The 18,418-nt window shown below is 49.2% G+C and overlaps 1 protein-coding gene across 1 annotated transcript in view; it reads right to left on the bottom strand.

Moving 5' to 3' along the window:
- Nucleotides 1-251: 251 nt before the first annotated feature.
- COTL1 (coactosin like F-actin binding protein 1) overlaps nucleotides 252-18,418 on the bottom strand; it is a 43,972-nt gene continuing 25,805 nt past the window's right edge. Inside the window, exons 3-4 of the mRNA XM_033844410.2 lie at nucleotides 16,539-16,696; nucleotides 252-1,488 (exon numbers count right to left, since the gene is read on the bottom strand). Of these exons, the coding sequence (XP_033700301.1) occupies nucleotides 1,378-1,488; nucleotides 16,539-16,696 (269 nt within the window). The 3' untranslated portion in view covers nucleotides 252-1,377. The remainder of the gene's footprint in view (nucleotides 1,489-16,538; nucleotides 16,697-18,418) is intronic.

The raw sequence follows: 18,418 nt of genomic DNA, 5'->3' as shown, positions 1-18,418 counted from the left end.
GGATCTTAGTTCCCCGACCAGCGATCGAACCTTGCCCCCTGCATTGGGAGCTCGGAGTCTTAACCGCTGGACTGCCAGGGAAGTCCCAAACAGCACCTATTTCTGACGGTTATTGCTAAAGCTTAAACAAGCTACGGAATGAGAATACGCCAGCCCCTAATAGCTCTGTGAATGCCGATTCCATCTGAATACGACAACCGCCTTTGTTTTTCCAGTAAAGTGAGAAGCTTCATAAGACCAATCAGACAGCCTTGTTTTTTGAAAAACAAAAAACCCATTTATTTCTGTAAACCGTTTTGAGTGCAGATGCTCTTCACAACCCCAACACAGCACAGACTTCCCCCAACGAAATGAACAAGGAAAAGAGAAAAAGAATGCTACCAAACGTGCTCACGAAGAACCAAGCCAATCTCATCTTTCTCTGAAAAAAAGAAAACCCTTTTGCCGGTGTGGTGCTACCAAGGATTAAAACCACCTACTTTCTGGTCCCGAGAGGCCGGGGCTCCTGCTGTACATGCTCTGTCCCCTGCTGTCCTTGCCGTCGGGCAGAGGACCGACTGGACCTCAATTCCCATCCCGCACCCCGGGCCTCTCTCCCTAATGCCCTCACCACTTGGGGAGCCTGGGAAGTGAACCCTGAAGAGCTCCTCCTGTTGAATCTGGACTTAGACCTTTGTCCCCACTCCACACCATCGTGACATTTTGATCAAGAGGGTGGGAAAGGGGCCACTTCAGACCGGTGGCAAAGCCAGGCAACTTTTAAGGCAAAATTTCTCTCTTCTCTTTCGGTCTGAGTCAGCCCTGCACATCTCTGATGGAGCCTGGAGCTTAGGCAACTTGGGATGGGGGAGTGGGGACTCTGGAGCGACTCTCGGGGCGTGTGAGCCTGGCCAGCGGGACATGTGTGTGCTTGTGGAGGCTGCCGTCGAGGGCACAGCTGCCTCCTCAGCGGGAAGCAGGCAGGCGCCGAGGAAAACCAGGATAGCAGCCATGGCCCGGGCGCCACAAGCAACACGAGGTTGGTGGGTGAGGCCGGGCAGGCTACCTGTGCCGTCAGTGAAATACCAGGAGAGGGTCACCAGGGGAGGCACCTCTGATCTGATGATGTGTGTGCCCTCGGCATCAACATGATTTTTCTTTAGAACAAGAAAGGGGGGAAAGAAAGAAAAAAAGAGAAAAGAAAGATGTTCCATGAGCTTCGTGGGCTAGGACGCGGCAGGTGCACAAGGGAAGCGGGGAGGGGAGCTGGGTTTCGGACGGGGTGCTGGGCGCTGCCTCTCATGGCGTCTCCTCTCCCTGGCGGGCTGGTGGCTGAGGCCGTGGGCCCCTCGCCCGGGGAGCAGGCAGATGACTTTGGCAAGGGGCGGGGCGCGGGGGCTACTCCGTCTGGGCGTCGTAGTTGGCTCCGCCCGCCTTCTTGAGCTCGTTCCTGATGAAATCGTCCTCCAGCTCCCTCCGGTCGCTGATCACAAACTCTTTGGCGAAATTCTGCCGGAACAAAATAGAACACAGAGTTCCCGTTAAAAAGGAGGGGACGGGAAAAAAATAAATAAAAATAAAAATATATAAAAAAAGAGGGGACGGGATCTGAGCATGGCTCAGGCAACACACCAGGAAGTCTTGGCACCTAAAACGCTAAGAAGTGATCAAAATGAAAATCTGGTGGCAGAATGGTTTGGCAGGGGAAGAAAAAGCAAACCCAAAAATAACGTGACCAGAGATCAGGAAATGGGTAAAGTCGAGAGACTGTGCAGCTCCAGGACCAAGGGGATGGGCCAAGGTCAGGTCTGGGTTCGGATTCTGGCTCTGTCGTTCTCCGGCTGTGTGGCCTTGGGCAAGTTCTTTCAACTCTCTGTGCCTCAGTTTCCTCATCTGTGAAAACCCATCTTCTCAATAGAAGAGGAGACTGGAAAGGTAGGCAGGTCAGCTGGTAAATGTTTAATACCAGGCTCTCTCAAAAGAGGGGTGGTGGCGGGGTGATTTGTAGCTTTTACGCGTTTCCATGGTGTATATATTCACATGATATCTGATTACAAGCTATCAACAGGGGACCAGTACGTGGGGCTGGGAAGAGATACATGACTGGATGTCACCAGCTGGTACAAGGTAGCTTCAAGCTCCCCTGTCATAGTGATGCAGGGCCTCTGGTCCCAGGCCTGAGTGATCAGCCCAGACACTGAAGGCACTAAAGGATGTACTGGGCTCTTCAGCCACACTCAGCTACTGGAAGGCAGGGAGTCTGTCTCCATACATTCAAGAAAAACCATGCCGTGCGATGGGGCTACAATGAGAGCAAATGGAGGCAGTCACTGTGCCCTCTTAGGGTACACATTTCAACCATAAAACCCCACAGGCCTGGCACACGTGAGGCTCTTATAAACGCCCGTGGCATGAATGAGTGACACAGGTGATCTGGCTTAGCAGGTAACCCTGAAGCATGAAGAATCTAGAGTTATTTTAATACACGCATCATAAGACTTCCATAAACAAGGAACATTTCAGGATGGTGACAGGTAAAAATACAGAGAAATTTACCAAAATATGAATAACAAGTCTGAAGGTCAGAAATCATCCCCATTCAAAAAGAGTCCACAAGGAAATAATGTAAACAATTACCACTATTTACAAAGCACCTGTGGGTACCGGACACTGCCACACATTAGCAAACTTAATTCTTAAAACCTTTAGTACGGGATTCCTAGATAGGTACCCAAGAGAAGTGAAAGCATATGTCCACACAAACACAAACATTCATGGCAACATTATTCATAACAACCAAAAAGTAGAAGCAACCCAAATGCCCATCGAGACATGAATGGGTAAACAAAACATGGTGTATCCATACAATGGAATATTATTCAGTCACGAAAAGGAATGAGGTAGTGACACAGGTTACAACAGGGATGAACCTCAAAACCATTATGCTCAGTGAGAGAAGCCGGACATGAAAGACCACATATTGTATGATTCCATTTATATGAAATGTCCAGAAAAGGCAAATCCAGAGAGACAGAAAGTAGATTCATGGTTTCTAGGAGCTAGAGATCGCAACAGAAAATAATGGAAATGTGCTGAAAGTGGATTGCGGAGATAGCTGCACAACTCTGTAAATTCACTTTAAAAAAATCACTGAATTGTAGACTTAGGATGAGTTAATTTTGTGGTATGTAAGTTATACCTCAATCAAGCTGTTTTTTTAAAAATCCTATAAAACGATCAATATTATTTCCATTGTGAAGATGAGAAAACAAAGGCCGGAGATTATGACACCTGCCCAAAGTCACACAGCTAGTAGGTACAGCCGACTCTAAAGCTGGACTTCTTAAAAGTGTCACCATCCCCTTTAGGAGTGATGAAAATATTTTGGAGTTAGATAGAGGTGGTGTCTGCACAACATTTGTGAGGTACTAAACACCACTGAGTTGTGTATTTTTAAATGGTGGCGAATTTTATGTTATGTGAATTTCACCTCAATTTTTTTTTCACCTCAATTTTTTAAAAAACAAGAGAAAGGAAAAAAAAGGAGAATGACTAAACCAGGAGCACTCCCAAGATCAAGTTTTACAATATTAAGACGAAACGTTCGCCATGCCAAACCACCAAGAATACTAACAGGAAGGAGGAAATGGGAGGTTAATATTTATCAGGTACCTATTATGTACCAGGTGCAGGCTCACACACTTTCTCACTTAATCCTCCCTCAGTATATTAGCTTTTTTTTTAAAGATAAGATCCGCAGGCCGGGCTTGGAGAGATTGTGTAACTAGCCCAGATGACCAAACATCCTTTCAACCCTTTCTACCTCCAGCCTGCCCTGCTGTGCTGCTAAGCGTCTGTATAAGTCATCAGCACACCACTGAACACAGCAGAATGGCAGAGCCAGAAAGGGGAACCCAGAAGTAATGTGTTTCTCAAGCTGAGCCCCAGCGGCAGGGGGAGAGGCGAAGAGCAGACCAGAAGGAGGAAGCCCACAGCTCAAGACGCCTATAGAAGGAAGTCCAAAGTTCCTCTGCCCTGTGGTAGCTATATATGGCAATCTAGAGAAACAAGAACACTCACGCTTGTGTCTGTTAGCCATTAGACAACCTAGATTAAAAGAAGTTTGATAAGATCTCAGAAATCCACAATGAAAGTGCACATAGAGCACAATTCGCCTTCAACCCACAGGTATATGGGAAGTCGAATCATAGCCAGCAGGAGCAAACCGGGATAGCAGAACCCAGTGAAACATAACAATAAATGTAAATGAAAAAAATTACCTTAAAAAAATAGCTATGTCTCAAAGTGCAAAGAAAAGCAGCCCCAAACCCTATATACCTGAGAATCTGAGACGTTTAAAACCACAAGATTTGCCAAAAAATAATTCTTTCAAACAAAAGTACAGAGAAAAGCAACGTCACCCATCCCCACTATAGGAACCAGCCCCTGCCCTCCAGAGGGCAGGCAGGAGGGGGCCGGCCACGTGGATGTGGTCCCAGCAGGCCTGGTGGGCCTCCTCCACCACAGGATGCTGGGGGGTCAGAGGCTTCAAAGGGGAGCCGATGCTTCCCCTCAGGGTGTGGACTCTGCAAAAAGTCCCGCAAAGGTCTGAGTCAGCCTGAACCCAACTCAAAATGACTGTACACTCCTCCACCTCTGTTCCTGCCAGGGTTCTCACAGAGCAGGCCTTCGACGTGGCAAGGGAGATGCCACCACCTCTGTGGAGTGGGCTTAAGTGTGAGTTTTCCAAAAGAGGCAGAAACAGAGCGAAAACAGCTCTGTGCACAGCCAGACTTTGATGTGGGAGCAACACCTGGGACCTGCATGGACTTGCCTGCGCTGAAAACCACAAAGAACACAACTGCACAAAGCTGGGCCACCTCCCCGCCACGCTCACACCTCTGCTCTCAGCCACTGTCACTGGCATCCTCCAGGCAACACCTCCTGGGGCAGAGGCAGGCCACACGAGGGCTGCAAGATGAGGGGGGGCAAGTCCTTTCTCCAGAAAGGAGACCGGCAGGGCCCAGAGCAATGCTAATACGTAGGGAATTTTAAATTTTCTAGTAGCCACACTGAAAAAAAGTAACAGGTGACATTCATTGTAATAGTATTTGATCTAACTCTATACCCAAAATATTGCCATCGTAACAGGTAATCAATATAGAAAGCCATCAGTGAAACGTCTACAGTTTGCGCTCCAGATTAAATCTTGGAAAGCCAGTGTGTACTTTGCTCATAGGCACGGCACACAGCAGTATGACAAGCCAGACTTCACGTGCTCTGCAGCCACACGTGGCTGGGGGCAGCCCAGGTCTAGATAGAACAGGAAAGAACCTGAGAGAATAATGTGCTCAGTCAAGGAGAATCATTAACCATAAAATATTGGAGCCGATCTGAGTGGGGGAGGGGGAGCCTTTGGGGACGGCACAGGGAGAGCGTGAAATGTTCCGACTTGATCTGGGTAGTAGTTTCATGGGTACGTACAAAAATTCAAAATTTTTAAATTCAAAAATTTATCAAGCTGGGGGCTTCCCTGGTGGCGCAGTGGTTGAGAGTCCGCCTGCCGATGCAGGGGAGGCGGGTTCGTGCCCCGGTCCGGGAAGATCCCACGTGCTGCGGAGCGGCTGGGCCCGTGAGCCACGGCCGCTGAGCCTGCGCGTCCCGAGCCTGTGCTCCGCAACGGGAGAGGCCACAGCAGTGAGAGGCCCGCATACCGCAAAAAAAAAAAAAAAAAAATTATCAAGCTGTACATCTAAGATTCGTGCTTTTTCCCCTATGTACATTATACCTTGGTTAACAAAAACAGGTGGGGGGGCAGGGGACATTGAGCTGAAAGAGCCTTTGAAACCCTGACATTCACCCCCTTATTTGATAGAGAAGAAGTAGGAGACCCAGAGGGGGGAAACAATTCATCCCAGGGCGCACAGCAGCCTCCCCTCGGGGCCCTGGGGGCAGGTCCTCACTCCTGCGCATGCTCCCCGGGAGGCTGCTCCAGCCTGTCTGTCCCACCCACATAAGCATCCGTCATACCCTCAAGGCTACCAAAGCCACATGCCAGAGACTTCAAAGCAAAATATGCCAGTCTGGGGGCACTGTCACCTGTGGTTCTAGAAAGATCTTCATGTCTGGGAACTCGGTGTCCCTGGCTGAGAGCCTCCAGACAGGGTCTCTCCCTTTTCTGCCAGTGCAGGACTTTTCAAAGGAAGAGGCCTCATCCAGCTAAAAAGGACCCCAAGATGGTTTGGAAACACACCAGTCAAGTTCAGGATACATTCTGTCCCTGTGACTTTTCTCAAGTGCATTTAAGTTCATGCTTCAAAGATATAAGATGGACATTGGTCTGCTTCCAAGGAGGGCAATTCTAGGCAAGGACTGGGGTTAGGAACTGGGGCTCTGTACATAGTCAACAATCTATTTGCAAGGCTGGTTTTAAAAGTGTATAAGTATTTTCCTATCCTTGGTTTTAAATCACTTCATTTTTAAATGGCTCCCAATTGCCTGGGTTTAAAGCCCAGCTTCAGTCCTAAAACGTGCTAGGAGTAGTTTGTGCCAAATACAAATAGGGACAGCTGTCCATACGCATCTCCGGCAGCCTGACCCTCCCCAGAAACTTACCTGCCCCGAGCTTCAGTCTCCTCATCTCCAAGCCGGGACAATAAGAGGACCTACATCCCAGGGCTGGCTGTGATGATCGGATGACTGTGAAGTAGACGTGCTCCAGAATGATTAGGTAATATTTTAAATGACCCTGAGTTACCTCTGTTCTCAAGATTGTTAGAGGAGTCTGAGCTATAAAGAAGTTTCCTGAAACACTCAGAGCACAGGGAGTGGCTAGTTCCTCTTCTCTCACCCACACTGATTTCTCCATCCCCACTGTTTACTTTTTAATGAAGGGAAGTCTGGAGAATTCCTCGGAATAAGCAAGGTAGTGACATTGGCTCTCCCGGCCCTTGCAGAGAGAAGACGGCAAATTCAGCTGCTCGTCCAAAAGCTGTGCGTGGGAGTAGCCACAGGAGGACAGAGAAGAAGCCTGTTGGGGTAGGAGTGTGTCTGGTCTTCTACCTAGAACATTAGGACCATGGTGGGTTGCTACCCTATGCAGAGAATATGGGTGCTGGGAAGGTCTGGGAAGAAAAAATGAGTGGGAGTCTTTGACAGTTAAGTTTGCGATGCCAGCTATGCACATTCCTACAAGGCAGGGCCGGGGAGGAAAGGTGGCCTTCGTTGTATCCAAAGACAATGAGAGCTAATGCAATTCGTTCTTCCAATAAACACGTGTTTACTGAACACCTATTATACGCCAGACACTCCCCTAGGCCACGGGAAGTCAAAATCTGGTACTTACAGGTCCCTCTGAGAGTCTAAGAGCAGAGAAAGAGAACCAGGGGGCTCTAAAATGTCCCAAAGAAGTAATGCAATTCGTTCTTGCAATAAACACGTGTTTACTGAACACCTATTATACGCCAGACGCTCTCCTAGGCCATGGAAGTCAAAATCTGGTACTTACAGGTCCCTCTGAGAGTCTAAGAGCAGAGAAAGAGAACCAGGGGGCTCTAAAATGTCCCGAAGGAAGCCACCAATGGCTCTGGGCCCTGGTTTCCACCTCCGTGAAAGAAGAGGGCTTTCTTCTTTCATAGGTTCTAGAAGGCAGGTTCGGCCAGCCCTTTCCCCACCAGCCATCTGTGGATTTGCACCTGAGCCTCCAGAGCATGTGGGACAACGTTCCACCTTGGACACAAGAATCAAGGAGCAACAGGGGAAACTGGCACAGAGCTGTCAACTTGGGGATTAGAGCGTGGCTTTCGAAAAGGAGGCCTCGTGCTAGTAAAGTCTGGCCAGAAAACGGGGGATGGAACCTCCCCTCCCACATGTGTGCAATGGGACAGGGGGTGGGTGAGACGCATGCTGGCCACAGTATTGTATCTTCTCCCCCAGGGAGGCAGAGATCAATTATAAACCAAAGACCTTGGTCTGCTGAAGAAAAGCAGTTGGTCCCCAGCAGCCTGCATCTTGCTAGGAGAAAAGGCACCCTCCAAGGAACACGGGCCTGATGAAAATGCACAGTATCAAACCTGCCAACCCCTCCTGGGTCCCCTATGCCTTCCCTCCTACAACTATTCTACAGCGCCTCAGAGATCAAGGTTTTCAAAATCCTTCCAGCAAGGTGTAATTCACTCAAAAAGAACAGGTTCTCGTAACTGGCGTGAGTCACCACAGACAAGGGAAAAACAAATAGATCAAAATGGTATGGTCCAGTGTTTGACAGATTCGGGAACACAGGCACCTGCGTCACCACCACGGGGCAGAAACGACACGACCCTATTTCACTAAGGAGAGGACAAAGGACAAGAGAGAGAAATGTGGTGGCATCTCGAGTGGACACAAGGTAATTGCCCAACACAGATGGATGGGGGAAAGCATGATGTCTTATAGCAAGCTGGGGTAGGTTTGGGTCCAAACCAGAAAGGAGCAGCCATCCATATGCCTTGAATCCTGACCCCCGCAGGGCCACCCACCTCTTTAGCGCGTGAGTGGCTGCCTGGGTTCTGACACCCCCTGCTTTCCTGACCACGGACATTTCCAGAAGCCCTGACTCCATTCCACCTGATTTCTGACTACGGCTCCATCTAGACCAGGGACGGTAAGAACGCGGGAAACAAACTCCGCTCTCTTCTCCAGTATCCGTGGCAGACATCACTAATCAATCCTGGCACTTTCCCCACTGGGTCCAGACTTAACCTCAAAATCCTTACCCCAGACCTCCAAACAGCCCCTGCCATGGATCACTCGACAAACGATATTAAATCCATGTTTAGGGCTTCAATTGCTGCCTGGTTGAAATTGTGCTTAGCATTTCTTGTTCCTCAGTGACACCCACTTTGGGGACTTTTTCCCAAAGGAATAATTCAACAGAATTTTTTAAAAATTACAACACACATACTCACAGATGTTCATTGTCAGTAAATACCAGACTGCTTCCACTTTCAACAGAAGTTGGGTAAATAAGTAGTATTTACACTGAACACTTCATACATAGCAGACACTTACGATACACAGTATTTTACTTAATTTTTACAATTCCATGAGTTTAGATATTATCACCCCCAATTTTCAGAGGATGCTGAAACTCAAGGAAGTAAAGTAGCCGGCAAAATGTCGCACACACGGTGAGTGGTGGGGCTGGGACCGAAACCCGTGTTTAACTCCACGCCAAGGTCTTTACCAGGAGAGTGAAAACACACACACACACACACACACACACACACACACGTACATGTAATCGCATATTCACTACCAGAATAGTATTCAGCCATTAAAATTATGAAAACTGAAAACATTTATGAAACGTTAGATGAAAGGACACACTGTACCACGGCTATGATTAATCCCGTTTGTAATAACATGTACCCCGTGGCCAGGGCTCCAGGGGAATTAGCAGAAATCGCTGAGTGCCTGATCATCATTTAGGTCCTTAATTTTGTCCGAACCATTTTTCAAAACCACACCACCCTGGGAGAAACCACCAAGGGGGAGAAAACAGAGAGCCTGGAGCTTGTTCTGGGAAGGTCTTTCAAAAGGCAGGATGTCGAGGGACAAACTATGACAAGGACGAACGTGGGGTTGGTCCATGCAAGGGAAGAGAACGAGGGAGGGAAAATCTGAAAGACAAACGTAGAGAGTGTAGGCAGCCTTCAGCCCCGACAAGCTCCACGGGGTATGCATGCCACACATGGAGACCTGTCTGGACTCAGCGTTTGGGCTCCTTCAGTAAAGACCTGCACACACTAATCTGGCATCCCCAGAGCATGGAAACTGTCTGCTGTTGACAGTGTTGGGAATCACTGTGTGGACATCAGGAGGCCAGCTGGCGGGGGGCAACCAGGCAGGCACCACGCCAAGGCCAGCTGGCCGAGGTCTGGGACCCGTCTGGGGTTCAGTGATGGGCACCCGGCCACAGCCCCCTGGCAGGGCAGGCTTGTGCAAGCGGCTTCCATTTACATGCTGGGCTCAGGGCTTGGGCGTCTTCCTCTCCCAAGGGCTTTTAACCTCCTGGTAGCAGGAGCATAGAACCAGGTTCCCCACTGCCCTTCCCACTACTAAAGCGGTCTCTGAGCCCCACCAGCTGGCTTCTGTCTTGACACTCACCTTGGCTTGAGGACTCACCCCTCCCAGCCTCAGTTTCCTCATCTGTATATTGGGTGTATAATGGCACCTGCCCCTCCACACATGATCCCTGGCTCCACCATTCACAGGCCGCTTGGGAGTTTTGTATTTGTGTTAAATAAAGGACACAAGCGTGGGAAAGCCCCCTTGCCTGAGCCCAGGCCCAGGTGAAACGCATCAGCACAAGAGGCCCTTTCTGGTTCTGAGAAGAATAAAGGGCCTTTCCACAAACCAAGGGCTTGAAGAAGCATAAAACTCCCTGTAAAAACAAACAGCTGAAACCCTTTAAAGATGGATGAAGCCCAAAGCTGGTCACCCGAGGGCCAGGCAGCAACTAATGCTTTGCAAGGGGGAGCAGCAGCCCCGTAAATCTCATGACACAGAAGCGTGTGGGCTCTCCCGGCTGACCCAACCAGCTCTCACCTCTGCTTTTCACTGACACAAAGCAGAGCCTTTGGAAATTCCAATCCACCCCCAAAGCCCTCCCTGAGTGTAAATGGCTTCCACGATTTAATTCAGCCCAAAGAGCAGTTACTGAACATTTACTAGCTTCTGTCCTAGGAATACACCAAGAATAAGACACAGACTACAGCCTAGGTGAACAGATCTGTTTCTTCACTTTTTAGCACCTGTTTAGTACTTTTCTAGGTTTGAGAAACACAAATTAAGCGGCCATGGTCCCTGCCCTTGAGATTAGTTTCTAGGGTCACTTAATTATAATTCATGGAATTTGGGTCATAGTATCATACAAACAGATAAAGGAGCAATTAATTCTGATTGAGGCTGGTAGGAGAATGGGGTAAAGAAGAAGGGTTTTGAAGGATGAATAGGAGTTCATCGGTCACTAAAAGGGGAAACCTTTCACATCCTTTACTTTCCTTTAATCTTTCCAACAGCTCTATGAAATTTTACAGTCTCTTTTTCCTAAGTGAGAACAGAGTCTAGAGATAAAGTTACTTGCCCGAGGTCCTAGGATGAAAAGTTGCTAGAGCTGGAATATCAACTTGGGTCTCACTCCCCTTAAGCCCATGATCTCTACCATTTGACACAGCATTTTTTAAAAAAAGAAACACTGTGCAATGATGTTCAGTTTCCAGTTTAAAAAAAAAAAAAAAGGTTCTACCATCAAGGAGCTTGAGAACCAGATCAGTAAATTTAAAAAATAAATGTAAGAGGTTTGTTTCCTGCAGAACTTCTCAGAGCCTTCTCAGAGTGCTAGAGGACTTTGGGAAACATTCAGTGGGGTGAAGTGACAGAATCAGGGCCCCAGGGGCCAGTCTACAAGCACAGGGGACATTGGGCAACTTCCCCGGGCCCCAGTCTCCTCATCTATAAAGTGAGGATAATGACAGAACTGTCCTTGTTGGGAAGAAGAAATCATTTTAATGTGTGGAAAGTCCTTGAAAGTGCCAGGCATGTGGTAGCGGCACAGTAAAACTCTTGTTATTAATATTACTACCATATTGGTACACAAATACGACCCTCCTGGAGGAGAGTTAGGACATCTGGTCCTGGCTCTGGGGGTGGAGGGGCTCCGGAATGTAAGCCAGCCCTGATCCTGGGGTTTAGAGGCCATGAGGATACACTACACTGATGATTCCATGCAGTCACTGACATGCCCATCCTTCCCACCTCTACTTCTCCTTGGAGGAAACACTCCCCGCCGTTCTTTTCCCAGTGCTGAAAGCTGAGATCTACCTCTGGTTACTTGGCTCCGTGAGCATTCGTATGATGTTAAAAAATACAAAACAGATAAAAGGACCGCGTGAACAAAGTGATTCCGCAAGGCCAGCACAATGCTTCATCGACCGAGTCTGCTCTAAAGCAAGACAGCCTGGCCCAGCGCGGGCAGGTCTCTAACGGGGGGTGACTGCATCGCCCCGGTCATCCCACAGAGGCGCCGGAACAATGGGACGGGTGTTGTGTTGACGACGGCTGTGACGACGCAGCCGCGCACCCTGTCCACTCAGCACATTCCCAGGGCTCGAGTCCGGCGAGTCCGGCTGTCACCATGGCCCAGCCCAGCACCCGTCACTGCCCGTGGCCTTGCTGGTCTTGTCTTGTTTTCCACCAGCCACAGATGCAGCTCAGCATCTCAGCCCGGCTCTGAACACAGACTAAAGAGACCCAGAATCAAACCTCCTGATTTTTCACTCCTCTGGGCTCCAGCCCCAGGCCTGCTGCTTGGTAGCCATGGGTTCGGGGCAAATGCTATCACTGCTCTGGGTTAGGGTTAGGGTTAAGGTTAGGATGAAGGTTAGGGCTCCCCTTGCTGATGCACCTATGTGCAAGCCCCAGGCTGGAACCTGAAGGAGTCTGGATTGTTTGAAGTCAGCAAGGGTGGGTGAGGGTCAGGACCTTCCTGTGTTGCTGATGGATGTGACTTTGATCCAAGCCATCTGCAAGACAGTCAGGCAGGATGGCTCAACAGTAAGATTCATGCCTTGTGTCCCGGGCTCAGCACGCGGACCTATCGGCTCCCAGGGAAACACTCCACAACCTAGAAAGCTGTGCATCGTGGTGCTGTCTAAACAGGACAGCTGGGAGTCATAAGAGCCGCACTTCCAGGCCTCTACCAGAGATAGTTCTAAGCGCTTTCCGTATAGCTGCTCATTTAATCCTCACAACAACCGCAAGAGGCAGACACTATACCAGCCCAGTTTTAGCCATCAGGGGAGTGAAGCCCAGAGGAGAGCAACTTGCCCAAGGCCATACAGTAAATGGCCGGGCTGAAATCTGAACTCACCCCATCTGGCTCAAACGGCTATACCCCAGACCACTGCACTACAAACTCTCTTTGTCCGACAAAGCGAAGTATGGTTCATTTAAATGTAATATGCTGTCGTAAACGAACTACCCCATAAAAAATGAAACAATTTCAGAATAAATCAAAACAGGATACGACACAGCAGGTCAAGTCATCCAACTCATTTTTAAATGGGGAAACTGAGGCCCAGGAAGGGAGAGAGACTTGCCCACAGGCAGGCAGGTGGCGTAAAGACCCACTCCTCTGGATTTCAATGTCTCTACATTAATTTACATTGTCTACGTCTCATACAAAGCCTAAGGATGTGGGTACATTAGTTTTATTATTACAAAAACCAAGGGTTATGAGTAATCTTACACTAAAACTCAATCCATTTATTCTTCACATGGAAACGGTGGTAAAAGGCATCTAGGGATGTGATCCTGTCCCCAAGACACGGAATCCAGAAAGGTCCATCTGGAGACCCTTAGAGAACATCTGTTCTGAGTCTCCATTAAGCAGAGAGGACAACTGACACACCAGATCAGCATGATTTCGGTGACTGTCAGAAAATACCATTATGCCAGTAATATCGACCCCTTTGTAACATGAATGGCTGTATTTGCAACTGTAGTATAAATGTGAGGTCTTGTAATAGCTTCGGGTAAAAACCTTTTTAAATGCAGAGGTGAAAAATGCGAAAGGTAATGGTCAAAATATCACATTGCACCTGCAGTTCAAGATACAGTCGTCATCGTCGTTGTCGTCTGTTCCCCCCCCACCCCCAGCACCACCGGAGGGGACGTTTGTGCTTTTCATCTACCAGCATCCCTTTCTTTTAACAATCGGAGCTGCCAATCATGGGACCCCACCTGCCTGGTCCACGGGATGTGCCAACTGGATCATTTTAAGGGAATGATTGACACTGAGGGAGGGGGGCTCTCTCTTCCCCTGGGATCAAGACCGGGAAGAACCACCATGCCTGGACCATTTCTCCCGCTGCACAGAGGCCACCTGAGGACAAATCCAGGGGAAAGAGAAAAGAGAAACGAAAGGAAGATACTGCTTCAGCCCTGGATCCAGCCACCACTAAAGCTGGCAACCCCTGCGCTTCCCAGTTCAGAGAGCCAAGCAATTCCCCTTTTTGCTGCAATGTATTTGAGTTTGCAAACAAATGAATTATAACCAATACTCCCAATTGAGGTTACCAAAGAATCATATTTCCCCAAATCACCCTCTTAACCCACTGAGCCAAATTGAGAAGAGTTCTAGATATATAAAGAACTCTGCAGACTGCTAATAGGTTCAGGGTTTCCTTTGGGGGGGGTGATAAAAAAAAAGTTCTGGAACTTTCCGGACGATGGTGATGATCGCCCAACACTGCAAATGTACTTCACGCCACTGAACCGTACACCAAAAGGGCTAACACTTCATGTTACTGTATTTCACCACAATCTTAAAAATGGAAAGAAAACAGGAGCATTGCAAGATTCAGAAGACTGCCCCCACTGGACGCATGTCAGCAACCATCTTCTCCCTGTGTGCCCTGTTCCCCTGGCTGGCCAACAAGAGGGCTAAGTGTGGAGGGCGGAGTCCAGCAGGAGACCTTCAGACTTGGACATGCATTCTTTTGCATTTTCCATTCTGTTGCCATAAAGGAGACCCTTGAAAGCTGGTTAACCATTAAAACCCCCAACTGGGCTTCCCTGGTGGCGCAGTGGTTGAGAGTCCGCCTGCCGATGCAGGGGACACGGGTCCGTGCCCCGGTCCGGCAGGATCCCACGTACCGCGGAGTGGCTGGGCGCGTGAGCCGTGGCCGCTGAGCCTGCGCGTCCGGAGCCTGTGCTCGGCAACGGGAGAGGCCACGACAGTGAGAGGCCCGCGTACCGCAAAAAAAAAAAAAACAACAAAAGTGGAAGCAACTCAAGAGGTCAACAGCAGGGGGATTTTCAGTACCTCACGGTGGAAATGGGACGCTCAGCCGCCAGAAAAACCTTCATTACAAAGACTCTGAGGCCACATAATTTATGTAATTATGTTATGTTAGAAAAAAAAAAAAGAAGAAGAAGAAGAAGCTGATTAGGGCGTGATTCACAGGCTGTGACCAAGCAATGCCAAGAGGTAGGTGAGCTTCCCCGCAGAACTCGTAGCGAAGATGGAAAAATACACCGTAAAAATGGAATGATAGGAAAATTTTTTCCTATTATTATTTTTTAAATAAAAGTTTTATTTGGGGATAGTTGAGGATTTACAGAAAAGTGGCAAGAGACAATACCAAGAGTTCCCATGTACCCCACCGGTCATTTTGACAATTGTTAACATCTTATGTTACGGTGCCACATCTCCCACAGCTAAGAAGCCAACACTGGTACGTGACTACTAAACTAAACCCCAGGCTTCATTCCGATGTCACCAGTTTTTCTGTTCCGGGATCCAATCCAGGACACCACATTGCACACAGCCGATTTCTGTGTGTGTGTGTTTTGGTTTTGGTTTTTTTACAATGCAACGGCTTCCTTTTGTATATTCACAGATATGTGTAACCATCACCACAGATTTTAGAATATTTCATCACGTCAAAAAGAAGCCCCATACCCGCGGTGGGCGGTAGCTATACCACCTCCCCTTCATGGGTTTTAGGAAATTGTTTTGCAAACTGGAGAATCCTTTGGTAAGGAGAAAACTATCTCCCCTTCACCTCTCTTCCCCAGTTTATCTTTCTGGAATCTGGATTTTATTTTTCTCAGCATGACCCAGTGTCCCAGCCCCAGATGAATCACTTAGTGTCAATTTTTGTTATGTCCAGAATGGAAAAAACTTTAAAATGGGGAGCTCTACAGGTAGAACTGTTTAGAAGCTCAGAGACAAAACCAAGGGTACACCCACCTTTTCCTCCTCCTCTCCGTCTCATAGGGACACAGGAGTAAGTCAGTCATGACCAACGCCCAGTGCCCAGACTAGGCATCTCTGCCACTGTTGATATAGCCTTTGTCATCCTATGGCCATCAAAGTCATCATAAAACCCCTGCTGGTGCCCATAAGGTTGACATTTATTCATTCACCAAGTGCTGTTGAGCACCTACTGTGTGCTAGACACCATTCAGAGAGCACTCGTGAATTCTCCCATTGGGTCCTCATGGCCACAGTTGGAAGTCATCCATCACCCAATCAGGAAGCGGTGCCACTTGGTCATCCCTCCAACCCCTTCTCCGTGAGCCACCTGCCCCGCCCCCCGCAGAGGCAGACACCAGCCACCCCTTCTCCGTGAGCCACCTGCCCGCCCCCCGCAGAGGTAGACACCAGCCACCCCTTCTCCGTGAGCCACCTGCCCCGCCCCCCGCAGAGGCAGACACCAGCCACCCCTTCTCCGTGAGCCACCTGCCCGCCCCCCGCAGAGGCAGACACCAGCCACCACGTTTCTAGTATTTGATGGTCAGGATCACAAATGCGGCTACCACCCCAGAAAGCAATTTGGAGTACATCTCACCAGTGGTGCTAGTGGTCCAGAAATGTAGCACGACACGTTCAAAGTCACAGACCAAGGAGCCCAGCCCAGCCCCTCGTGTCCCTGCTGGATGGTGACCCTTTGTGGGATGTGACCAGCACCCTTCCCCGCCCAGAGACCCTACAAGAACACAAGGACAGTTACCTGCACCACCTCCTTCACCAGGGTCTTGTCCGTGCCGGTCTTGGCACGCTGCAGCCCGCTGACATTCTCGCCGATCCACGTGATGAGGGCGAACTTGGATCTCTTGCTCATCGCGTCCCCGGTGGTGAAGCGCACGAAGGCAAACAATCGGACGTCATCTGCACCAACGGCAAAGGGAGGGCACGGTGCTCGGTTAAAACACCCCAAATCCACATCCCCAGCAGGGGCTCTGAGCCACAAGGGTGCCCAGAGCCACATGGCAAGAGCCAACGTTCCCTCACTCAGTCTCGACAACAGTGCCACAAGCTGGGATGCCCATTTCACAGATGGAAAGTGGAGGCACAGAAGGGCCATGTGACACTCCCAAGGCTGCACAGGCAGATGGAGGCCAGGCCTCTCTGGCTGCCATGCCTGCGACCCTCCCCTCCCCCATACAGTCAAGGCTCAAATTCTGAATCTGATTGAGGGAACAGAAGTTCGTCGACTCTTTTTAATCCCAAATCTTTGAGGCCCTATTTGGAACAGCAAAGCCACACGGTGGAGAGATGGGAACTGGGCTGGGGTGGGGAGGAGAGGAGGAAACAAAGACGGTGGCCCTTGTTCTGGTCTGGGATATAGCTCTGGGCCGACTGGGCATGGCTAGCTTATGGCCAGACAATTAGGCCAATAAAGAATTCTGGGGCTTCCCTGGTGGCGCAGTGGTTAAGAATCTGCCTGCCAATGCAGGGAACACGGGTTCGATCCCTGGTCCGGGAAGATCCCACATGCTGTGGAGCAACTAAGCCCGTGCGCCACAACTACTGAGCCTACGCTCTAGAGACCACAAGCCACAACTACTGAGCCCGCATGCCACAACTACTGAAGCCTGTGCGCTTAGAGCTCGTGCTCCAAAATGAAGAGTAGCCCCCGCTCGCCGCAATTAGAAAAAACCCGCGGGCAGCAATGAAGACCCAATGCAGCCAAAAATAAATAAATAAAAATAAATTAATTTAAAAAAAAAGAATTCTGAGTATTTTTCCACTGGGTATGTGATGCTTGTTATATGGTATATGTTTGTTTTTATTAAAATGACTCTGGGGGCTATCCTGGCTGATGGATCCACATTTAAGTCTGAGTCATTGCCACACCAGTAATCTCATCACCATCACTTCAGAATCTCTTTCATAGGACATTGTGCTAAGTTCCCCCATCCTCCGCTGCTCTGCATCCCCCAGATATCAGCTGGTATTCTTGAGTTCTTAAAGTGATGTGTGTGTGTGTGTGTGTGTGTGTGTGTGTGTGTGTGTGTGTGTGTCCACCTAGGTACTCTAGTCATTAGGGGCTGGGTCATTCTTCATGCTGAGCGGCATCCTGGCCTTCACACACACACACACACCCGCGCCCTGCCAACTAGGACAATCAACAACGCCTCCAGCCATTGCCCAACGTCCCCAGGGGCGCAGAACCGCCCGCAGGTGAGAACAAATTCTAGACATACTTTGTGTCCCCATTTAATCAGGACCCCTTTGTGTTTTCCACCAAAATCCTGCACGTTTTGTTGAGGGCATCACATATCCTTACTCAGATTAATGCCTAAATAGTTCACATGTCAATTAAAGTTATCGGTGAAATCTCATTCCACCCTCCCCCAACCCCCCCACCCCACCCCGTGATGGCTGGTACGCGGGATGCTGCTGGTTTGGGGACATGCATCTTGTACCTGCCGCTTCATTCAGCTCATATTCTCAAATGGCTTTTCGTCGCTGGCTTTAGGATTTCTCAGCGACCCAATGACCCATCGAGCTGCGTTTCCCAAGCATTGTCTGAATCACCTGGGATCTCGCTAAAATGCAGATTCTGATTCGGCAGGTTGGGGATAGGGCCCCAGGGTCTGCATTCCT

The sequence above is a fragment of the Tursiops truncatus genome, chromosome 19 (genome assembly GCF_011762595.2).
Source record: "Tursiops truncatus isolate mTurTru1 chromosome 19, mTurTru1.mat.Y, whole genome shotgun sequence".
Lineage (NCBI taxonomy): Eukaryota > Metazoa > Chordata > Mammalia > Artiodactyla > Delphinidae > Tursiops > Tursiops truncatus.
Note: the sequence above shows the minus strand (reverse complement) of the source record. Positions and strands in the feature narration are given on the sequence as shown.